This window comes from Cricetulus griseus, chromosome 4 (genome assembly GCF_003668045.3).
Source record: "Cricetulus griseus strain 17A/GY chromosome 4, alternate assembly CriGri-PICRH-1.0, whole genome shotgun sequence".
NCBI classification, from domain to species: domain Eukaryota; kingdom Metazoa; phylum Chordata; class Mammalia; order Rodentia; family Cricetidae; genus Cricetulus; species Cricetulus griseus.
Window position 1 is genome coordinate 53735645 of NC_048597.1, and position 10929 is coordinate 53746573.

The window sequence follows — 10929 nt, forward strand, 5'->3', positions numbered from 1 at the left end:
GATTCCCCCACTCGATCCAGACGAGGACTGCCATGGCTTCCAGTAACTGCCCGTCGTCCCCGCTACTGGTGCGGCTGCCGAAGTCCATCCCCTGGGCGCACAGGAAGCTAGAGAAATACTTCCAGAGCCGGGCCTCGGGTGGCGGGGAGTGCACTGTCCAGCCCGTGGGCCCCAACGCCCCCGACACCTTCGAGGTGAAGTTCCTAGAAAGGGCAGGTGAGCCGGTACAGGGGAACTGGGCTGGGATCGGGTGCAGAGGCGGACCCTGAAAGTTTCTGAACAGAACCATTCGTGCTTCCACGAGAGTGTGGCACTGCCTGTAGGAGCCGCTGCCGCCTATAACTTCCTCTATCCTGGGGGATAGAGCCTTACTTGGGCCCAGCCACCGACCAGGTTTCCTAGGGACGGTTTCCATTTGCTAGCTGAGTTGCCCAATTTCCCAGCAGACCGACTTGAGAGGAGAAAGGAAAGTGTGTGGGGGTGGGGATTGGGGCGGAAACCTAGGGCCCTGTGCTAGCTAGGCAAGTGCTGCACCACAGAGCTACTTTCCTGTTATACATACTGATTCCACTGACTTGTTTTTAAGGATTACAAAATAAAATGTGATAACTTTTAAAAAGTCAATAGAAAAATTACAATGGGAACAGTTTCATGTATTCGTTTTTGTGAAATCAGCTAATGAATATACATTTAAATCACTCTAAACTTTTGGGTTCTTGGTTTGGCAGGGGTTTCACCACTTAACTATACAGTGAATATCGTTGTATGTCATTGAAATGAGAAATTCCAGACCATTGCTATGCAGCTTTGGCTGACCTTGAACTTGTGATACCCCCACCCCCACTCCCACCCCTACCTCTGCTGTTTAAGTGCTGGGATTATGGGTAGTAAACCACTATGCCTAGAAAATTGGCTTCTAATAACCAAATGATTTTATACAGTAAAACTTGAGCTGCCTACTTTTGAGTTCTGGATAACTTTCTCCCATCAACCCTGCTATTCCAGGATAACAGGAACAACTTGCTCAGGTCCTCTGTTCTTATTGTGATAGGAAACTTTTCCTGGGAGATACAGCACACATATCCACTCGCCCCAGATAGGGATCCCGCCACAGTACAGATACAGTGTAACAGTCTAACTTGGTGAACCAAGAGTTTCATTAAGGTTACTTACAGGAATATGGGTGAAGGGTCACTTACAAAAGCAGGAATTACTCAAAGACAGTTGCATCATTAAAGCCCAGACAAGCTCACAAAGCTGGAATATGGAGCACACTGCACAGCCTGCAGGCAGCCCAACAGGTGTGAGAGTGTCCTTTCCAGGAGCCTCAGTTGGTCTAAACCTCCTCCAGGTAGCTGGGCAGGTTTTTGCTTCTTTCAGGCAGCTTGGCTTGGACAAGCATCTCCCCTGCAGAGCCACTTTTCTGCATCTTTCTTGCATCTCTATTCTGTTAAGTGTCAGAAGGACTTTGAGCAATCATTATCGATTATTCAATCGGGGAGGAGCCTACTGAATCTGGTCAGTTTCAGGGACTTCCTGAAGCTGTTTTAAGTTGTTTACCTTCTTGCTTTAGGAGCTTCCCTGCGGGATGGAATGTTTCCATCTTGAGGAAATTTACACAACAATCCCACCTCCTAGGGTTCTTCCAACTAAACAATGCAAGATTGCCTGTGTTTCCATAGTGTTTACCCTGTATGAGGGACTAAAGTCATTTTAAAAGTGTATGGAAGACCAGGTATGGTGGCACACTCCTTTAATCCCCGAACTTTGGAGGAAGAGACAAGCAGATGTCTGAGAGTTCAAAGCCAGCATGACCTATATAGTGAGTTCCAGGACAGCCAGGACTACATAGCAAAACCCTATCTCAAAAAAAAAAAAAAAAAAAAAAAAAAAAAAAAGCACATGGAAGAATATGGGTGGCTTGTATGAAAGCCTGTAAGGGATATCTGTGGATTTTAGTGTCCTCAGAAGTTCCTAGAATCAACCCAGAGAGGACACTAGGGTCGTCTGTAAATTCTCTCTCATTCCTGTGTGAATATGTGTGTTTAATGTCTCCCCTGAAGCTAAGGAGGGAGTACTGAAAAAGAGAGAGCACAAGATGTTGATTGATGACAAACCTGTGACCATTTTCCTGGAAACCATTAAAAAGCCAGTGGAGGACCTGAGACCCAGATCTCCATCTTTGACACAGTCACCAGATGAGACACCAAGCTCTAGACCTCTATCTTTGACACAGTCACCAGATGAGACTCCAAGCTCTAGACCTCTATCTTTGACACAGTCAACATCTGAGACACCAAGCTCCAGACCTCCATCTTTGACACAGTCAACATCTGAGACACCAAGCTCCAGACCTCCATCTTTGACACAGTCTCTGGATGAACCACTGTCTGATAAAGAGTCTGCTTCTAACTCTGTTGACTCTGTTGTCCAAAAGGTGAGTGTTGACAGAGGAGCCAGCACCATTGCTACAACTGCCTCTGTGGTCACCGCTTCTGTCTGTTTTGGTCTGACAGCCTTGTGCCAGGCACTAGCTATGAGCTAGGCACTGGTCTAGGCACTTGGCTACAGAGTTAAACAAACAGGGACAAGATTCCTGTCCTGGTGCAGCCTGTATAGGGGTAAGGAAGTGAGCACACCATAAACAAGTTAATGAACTGAGGATAAGGACTTCAAAGATAGAGACAAGCTAGGAGAATAAAATGGAGTATTGCCTCAGAGAGGAACAGCATGAGGGCAGGCAAGGGAAGATGGGAGACCTGCTTGCTGAGGTGACATTTAGCCTGAGGCTTAAATGATGAGAAGTCACCAGGCATTTTTTAAAAATGTGTTCGACAAATAGATAGGGACTGCTTATGATGTGCCAGGCAGGGGCTGGAGGTGCAGGCACATAGTAGACTGCTCTCAGGGCCCTTAACATCGAGTAAGGAAAACAAAGAATAGTAAATAGATGTATAATAAACTTATGTCTGGTGACAAGTGCAGGGAGAATAAAGGAGGATAAGTGACAGTGACAGAACCACTGTCATAAATAGGGTACAAATAAACAAACCCCAATGGTGCTTCATCCAAAGGACATAAGTAAATTAAAGGACCTAGCTTCATGGTTTTGTGGCAAGAAACATTGTAGGCTGAGGGAAACACATGCTCAGGCCTCAGAAGAGCTGAAGGTTCAATGGGGCAAGTGGGGCTGGGGGCCGAGCAGTGGGCAAAAGGAGAGTGCTAGGAACTTGAAAGGGAACTTGTAACGGCAGGGCTTAGAATTTGAACTTCAGTGTGGCTTCATCTGATGTTTTTGAGCCTGATGGTGAGGGATCTGAATTGCATTTTTTTAAAAGTTTGTTTATTTTATGTATATGAGTGCTCTGTCTGCATGTAGGACTTTATGCCATCAGATCCCACTATAGATAGTTGGGGGACCTGAACTCAGGACTTCTGGAAGATTAGCCAGTGCTTTAACCACTGAGCCATGGCTCCAGCCTCTAGGTTGCATTTGGTTTTGGGGGTTTTTTGTTTGTTTGTTTGTTTGTTTTGGTTTTTTGTTTGTTTGGTTGGTTGGTTTTTCGAGACAGGGTTTGTCTGTGTAGCTTTGGAGCCTATCCTAGCACTCACTCTGGAGACCAGGCTATCCTCGAACTCACAGAGATTGGCCTGCCTCTGCCTCCCGAGTGCTGGGATTAAAGGCGTGTGCCACCAACGCCCGACTCTAGGTTGCATTTGTAAAGATCACTCTGGCTGCTGGCTTGATGCACAATCATAGGAAAGGGCCAGGCTGCAAGGTCAGAGGCTACAGTGGGCCAGGTACATGATGACAATGACCTAGATTCTGGACAGTCCTGATAGAGGAGTGACAAAGCGGCTGAATTTCGGAAACATCTTGAAGCTCTAGCCTAGAGAAAGAATCTTCCATGTGGATTAAAGATCATCTGCAAAAACCTCCATTAGGAACAAATCATTAGATATTGTGCTTTTATGTTGCATTCAATTTGCTGTAGATAATGGTCATTTGTGTGGTTTCTGAAGAGGGGTTGATATTCGAGAGATATTATTTGTACCTGTGCCTTTTAAACTTCCAGGTCTTTCTTGCTGTGACCGCTGAGCTGAACTGTGAACTGCTTTCTAAAGAGCAGAGGGCACGCATAGCCACTGTCTACCCTGGTGTCAGAAGTGTGGAGGGTAAAGACGGAATTGCGAAGGTGTGTGGCAACTTCAAAGATATTGAGAAGATTCATCATTTCTTGAGTGGGCAGCTTTTGGAAAGTGAGCAGAAACAGAAGTACCCTCCACAAAACTACCCCACTTCCGATGTGGAGAGAGAGCCTCCCAAAGACTCAGGCAGGGGCTTTTCCTCCTCAGAACCAAAAGCCAGATTACAAGATGCTTTTGAAGTTCCCGTGCTTTTCCTTGAATATTTCAGACATGCTTGTCCTGGTAGAATAGAGTCCATAGAGAAAAAATTTGGTGTAAACATTCAAGTCGGAGATAGTACTCCCAATATGGTCTCTGTAGTCTTCACCACTAGCCAATCGGGCAACATAGAAGCAGCCCGTGAGTCTTTTGTCAGAGACTTTCAGGAATGTACCCAATCTCTGAAGCAAGATTGTGTCTCTATAGAGGACCCTCAGATAGCAAAGGAACTCAGACGAGAGTTGAATCGCTGCTTCCCAAAGCTCCTGATAAAAGGACAAGAAAGAACGCTAACCCTCCTAGGCTCTCAAGCTGACATTTCAGCCGCCACAGAAAAAGTCTCCCAAACTTCCATCAAGACGCCTGTGAAAATAATGGCGTCTGGTTACAAGGCAGGGATTGACGTTGACTCCACACACTTCAACCTTCTAAAACCTGAATTGCTCCAGGAAATCTCGGAGATAGAGAGCAAGTACAACACTTCCGGGAAAGTCCAGGAGAAAAGCCAGAAAACCTGCATTCAGTTTGACCCCAAGGATAAGGAGATCGACCTGTCCGTGCACTCTTATGCAAGCTTCACTGATGCCTTCCAACATGCCACGTGCCAGCTAAGGACAGAAGTCCTGTCACTGAAACATTTGGGCAAGGGGAAAGCTCACTTACACAAGACCAAGTTTGTCGATGACTTAAAAAAAAAGCACCCAAATGTACACTTTGTGATATCTCGAGAGTCGATGACTTTGATTGGTTTGCCGAACCAGCTTGCACAGGCAAAGCACTATGTCTTCAAAAGAATGGGACTGTCCCCATCGTCTGGAGAGAAATTAAATGTGGATGATGAGACACCCATGGATATTGATGAAAATGATTCAAATGCGGCTGTACCTCCTCTCAGAGGCTCTGCTGATAGCTCTGGGGCCTTGAAGGCAAATGAGACTGAAGACTACTGTGTCATCTGCATGGATACCATTAGAAACAAGCGTGTGCTGTCTAAGTGCAAGCATGAATTCTGTACTTCTTGTATCACCAAAGCCATGTCATTGAAACCTGTCTGTCCTGTGTGTCAGACTTCCTATGGTATCCAGAGAGGGAACCAGCCAGATGGAGGAACCATGACTTCTGACACTTTAAGACAGTCACTTCCTGGTTATGAAGACTGTGGCACAATTGTGATTCGCTATGATATAAAAAGTGGCATCCAAACAGTAAGTGTGCCTGAGGAGTGTGAGTTTCTTTTTGCTATGCTACAATTACCAGCGCCCAAGGGACGGTCCTAAAGCCTTTTAGATGAAGATTTTCCCAGGAAACCATTCTGTGATTGCTGGCAGGGGCATAATAGATAGAAGCAAAGGTCATATTGTTTTCTTAGAACTTACATGCCTTTGAGACTATTTTGACAGTGTTAGGGACTGAACCCAGAACCTGGACATGCCAAGCAAGCACTCTGTGAGCTACACCTCTTGCCTTTCATGTCTTTTTAAAGGTAGAGATCATATGTTAGGATGGGAGGAATTGGGTAGGTAGTATTGTAATTTGAAGAGGGTAACTATGAATTATTCAGAATATGAGCAAAACAGTAATTTTTTATTCATTCATTTATTTATTTTTGGTTTCAATAGGCTTCACCTACAATGAACATACCTTTAGTTTCTAAATAACTAAACTTAACTTTCGTTAAGCCCTGGGGAGCAAGCCAAAATAGCTCAAGTGGGAGAGTGTTAGACTGAAGATCTATATAATACTTTCTTTTCTTCATACAGAATGAGCACCCAAACCCAGGAAAGCCCTATCCTGGAACACATAGATCTGCATACTTGCCTGATAATAAGGAGGGAAGAGAAGTCTTGGATCTGCTCCGAGAAGCCTTTCGAAAGAAGCTGATTTTCACAATAGGAAATTCTCGAGTAACAGGAGCCTCAGACGTCATTACATGGAATGATATCCATCACAAAACATCCACGTTTGGAGGACCAGAAAAGTAAGAGCCTTTTAAATGTAATGGTTGCCGAGCAAAGTATAGGATTGTTAAATGCTGCCCTTTGAGGCTGTGGGTGTGAAAAGACAATCTCCTGAATCACAATCACTGAGGGAAGACAAGGCAGAAACTCAAACCAGACAGGAACCTAGAGACAGGAACTGATGCAGAGGCCTTGGAAGGGTGCTGCTTACTGGCTTGCTTCCCAGGAGTTGCTCAGCCTGCTTTCTTATAACCACCCAGGACCACCAGCCCAGGGATGGCACCCCTGACAATGGTCTGGGCCCCTCCCACATCAATCACTAGTTAAGAAAATGCCTTACAGACTTGCCAACAGCCCAAAGTTATGGAGGCTGTTTCTCTGTCCTGGAACTCACTCTGTAGACCAGGCCAGGCTGCCTATGTGCTAAGATTAAAGTTGTGTGCCATCACCGTTCTAGGAGGCAGTTTCTGAGTTGAGGTTCCCTCCTCTCTGATGACTCCAACTTGTGTCAAGTTGACATAAAACTAGCCAACACACACAGCAAATTAGTAATCCATAATGACAATTTCAAAGACAAAAAATTGGTCTAAGCCAGGCAGTGGTGGAGCATGCCTTTAATCCCAGAATGTGGGAGGCAGAGGCAGGTGGATCTCTTGAGTTTGAGGCCAGTCTAGTCTACAGGGAATACCAGGACAGCCAGGGCTATGCAGAAAAACACTGTCTTGAAGGAAAAAAAAATGGTTCCTTCAATCTTCTACTCTGCCATTCATAAGGTATAACTTGTGTATTAAATTTTGCATCAAAGCTCGGTGGTGGTTGTGCATGCCTTTAATCCCAGTACTCAGGAGGCAGGGGCAGATAGATCTCTGAGTTCAAAGCCAGCCTGGTCTACAGAGAAATTTGCAGGACAACAAGGGCTAAATAGAGAAACCTTGTCTCAACAACAGAATTGCGTCAAAAGAAAGGGGTTTTAGAATCCAAGATGAATGGTACCCAAGTTGATTTAGAGTTTCCTGTTGATTTGAAAGGTAGATCCTAGGTAAGTTATTTGTTCTGACTTCTTTTTTTTCTAGATTTATTTATTTTTATGTACATTAGTGTTTTGTCTACATTTATGTCTGTATGAGGGTGTCAGATCCCCTAAAATTACAGACAGATGTGAGCTGCCATGTGGGTGTTGGAAATTGAACCCACTCTTCTGGAAGAGCAGCCCTTGCTCTTAACCACAGAGCCATCTCTCCAGCCCTGCTTTGATTTCTTTTAAGGTCATCTTACTCTTCCTTACCCGTCTTCCCATCAATTCACAAAGATGCTGAACTCACATGACTGATACATGCAAGAAAAAAGTCTTAGTTATAAAGAGTCCTAAGATGTCAAGAGATGTATTCCAGGAAATCTGAATTATAAAACTCAGAATTACTCTACTTATGGCATCCAAAAGAAATATATCCTGAGACCTTTTCAAATTCCTCGATTTGAAAATCCTACTATTGTATGATTACCCTCTCTGTAGAATTCCGCATTTATAATATTATGTGCATCAGTACTTAGAGTAAGCTAAGAATTTAAGAATCTGGCTGGAAAACAGATGCTCCTCAGTCAGCATTTAAATCTGGATGACTGAGGATATTGAAATCCAGAATACTAGATGCTCAAACACAAATTGCACAGTTTTTGTTGTTGTTTTGAGACAGGGATTCACTGTGTGGCCCAGGCTCAGAACTCACAGAGATCTGACTTCTGTTGCCATCCAAGTGCTGGGATTAAAGGTGTGTGCCACCATACCTGGCTACTTAAGAATTATTAGGGAGGAAGCTAACAGGATTCTTTTTTCTTCATGCAGTTTTGGCTACCCTGATCCTGATTACCTGAAACGTGTCAAGGAAGAGCTGAAAGCAAAAGGAATTGAGTAGTAAAAGTGCTGTGAAGACGCATATTCACTTTCAAAAGAAGTGTGTGTATTAATACCGGCCTAAATCTTTTTGTAGAAAAACTGTAGCATTTTTCGATGCTAAGTAGATGTAGTTTCTATAAAAGCAGAAGTCTGCTTGCCAGTCATTTCTAGAGTGTTACTCTTTAATGGAAGACAAAATATAAAGGGCATGCATGGGCTAGGGAGACTGTAAAGTGTGAAGACCTGCAGCAGCCATGTAAAAGTTGGTGTGATGGCATATGTTTATAATCTTAGTACTGGTGAGTGGAGACAGGATTCCTGGAGCCTACTGGCTAGTTAGTCTAGCCAAAACCAAACACATGAGCTCCAGGTTCACTGAGAGACCTTGTCCCAAGAAATCAGGTGGCACATGCCTTTAATGCCAGTACTTGGGAGGCAGAGACAGGCAATCTCTGGGAGTTCTAGGCCAGCCTGGTCTACATAGCCCAAGTTCCAGGACATCCAGGGCTACATAGTGAGACTCTATCTCAAAGCAAATGAAACAAATATTAGGTGGACAGAAATAAAGACATCTAACATCACCCTCTGATCTCCATATGCACCTATACACATGTGTACACACAGAGAGAGAGACACAAAGAGAAATTTTAGAAAAGAAAAAGATAAAGGATTTCAAATTTTCTTGAGGAAATCTGATGGCGTGCTGACTGGCATGAAATCATCTTCCGTATCTTTCACTTGAACCACTGGCAACTAACTGAACCTCTCTTGCTTGAGACAGGATCTCTCTGTGTAGCTCTTGAATTTGCTTTGTGGACTGTATTGATCTTGAATTTAGATCTGCCTGCATCAGCCTCCTGAGTTCTGGGGTTAAAGATATGTGCTGCATGCCTGGTTTTATTTGTTTGTTTGGGGTTTTTTGTTGTTGCTTTTTGTTTTTGGTTGGTTTAGTTTTGGTGTTGGGACTTAAACCGAAGGCTACTAAGTTCCATCCCAAGACCTGTGATCCTGTTCCATGGCCATCTCTCTAGTAGTACATTAGTTGTTTGGTTTTTAATCTCTGTCTGGACAAGTAAAGCCTTTGTGTAAATGGGAAAGTGAAACCCTTGTGTAAACTGGAAGTTTAAAAACAGAATTGAATGGAAAAAAAACCACACTTCCCTTCCTACCCACAGAAACATGTCCAGGAGGTCAGGCAACTTTTGATAATAAGTAGAACAAGAAGAGTCTTATTGTTCAGGACACAGAGCCTAGTAGACAGTGATGCTTAATGTGTGTTTGTTGTCTGATTCAGGTTGCTAGTATCTCAACAGAGGGATGAGCATATGAAGAAAATATGCTCCTCAAATCTTTGGCCAAAGGGGAACTGGAGACTTTGGCATTCTTTAGAAAATAGTTTCTTACCCCAACACGTATTGGTTGGACTCTGACCAGGTCATTCTTGTGTGCTCTGATCTTCGCTGGTCCTTGGAACCTGCCCTAAAGGGTGCACTTGCCCTGCCACAGACCTGCAACATGTTTTCATATTTTACCCCCACATGTTATGTCATGCTTTTTTAATATGTCTCTTTCAAATATTAACAGATAAATAACCTGGCCTTAGTTTAACATTTTCTAATAATTGTTACCTGAAATGTAGTAGTTTTTTGTTTGATTGGTTGGTTGGTTTTTGTTTTTTGGGTTTTTGTTGTGTTTTGTTTTTCCAGGCAGGGTTTCTCTGTGGCTCTGGAAGCTGTCCTGTAACTAGTAGCTCTTGTAGACCAGGCTGGTCTTGAACTCAATTAGATCTGTCTGCCGTTGCCTCCCGAGTGCTGGGACTAAAGGCGTGGGCCACCGCCATTTGGCAGTGTTTTTTTGTTTTTGTTTTTTGTTTGTTTGGGTTTTTTTTTATTTGGTTTTGTTTTGGTTTTTTGAAGTCTTTTTCTTGATCCCCGATCTCTATTCCCAGATTTTTCCTATTTATTCTTTCTGCCTGACAGTCCCACCTATCCCTCTTCCTGCCTTGCTGTTGGCCACTTGTAACACTTTTTTTTTTTTTTTTTGGTTTTTCGAGACAAGGTTTCTCTGTGGCTTTGGAGGCTGTCCTGTCACTCACTCTTGTAGACCAGGCTGGTCTTGAACTCACAGAGATCCACCTGCCTCTGCCTCCCGAGTGCTGGGATTAAAGGCGTGCGCCACCACCTCCCGGCCCAACTGTAACACATTTTAAGCTAATATTCCACAACAGATCTCTCAGGATCTGCCTTCCTCAGCCTCCTGATGCAAGGATGCAACCCTGTGCCTCACTTCTACATCCAGCTTAGACCTTTTCCTGTTGATGATTCACCAAGATTTTATCATTAAGACTAACTGATCATTTTCTGTCTTCTAATCTAGTGGTTAAATTTACTTCAAAGAAGCAAAAAAAAAAAAAAAAAAGTTTCTGTTAAGTTCTGGATCTTGTATTTTATAACATGTACATACGCAAATTCCATATGGTGTGAATGCTTAGTGGTATTTGGGTTCCTGCTCTGCAAGGTGTTATTATCTGCCTTAAATAAAATTAGGTCCTTATGAACAACAGACTGGTTTCTCTCATTTCTCATTGCATTCTCCTTAGGTTGGAATTCTGAGTATTTCGTATGACACGCACAGTATAGAGTGGTGTGTGGGTGTTTGGGTTGATTGTGT

The 10929-nt window shown here is 43.6% G+C and overlaps 1 protein-coding gene across 2 annotated transcripts; it reads left to right on the plus strand.

The window, feature by feature from the left end:
* The first annotated feature begins 2 nt into the window (after positions 1-2).
* On the plus strand, positions 3-9867 carry Dtx3l (deltex E3 ubiquitin ligase 3L). 2 transcript variants are annotated; one of them, XM_027412762.2, is made up of 6 exons: positions 3-216; positions 2064-2198; positions 2244-2437; positions 4077-5612; positions 6168-6385; positions 8209-9867. In XM_027412762.2, the coding sequence occupies exons 1-6, from the start codon at positions 33-35 to the stop codon at positions 8276-8278; spliced, it is 2337 nt and encodes a 778-aa protein (XP_027268563.1). In that variant the 5' UTR covers positions 3-32; the 3' UTR covers positions 8279-9867. The 2 variants fall into 2 exon arrangements, with proteins under 2 accessions (XP_027268563.1, XP_027268562.1); XM_027412761.2 differs by having other exon boundaries at positions 2064-2437.
* The last annotated feature ends 1062 nt before the right edge of the window (positions 9868-10929 follow it).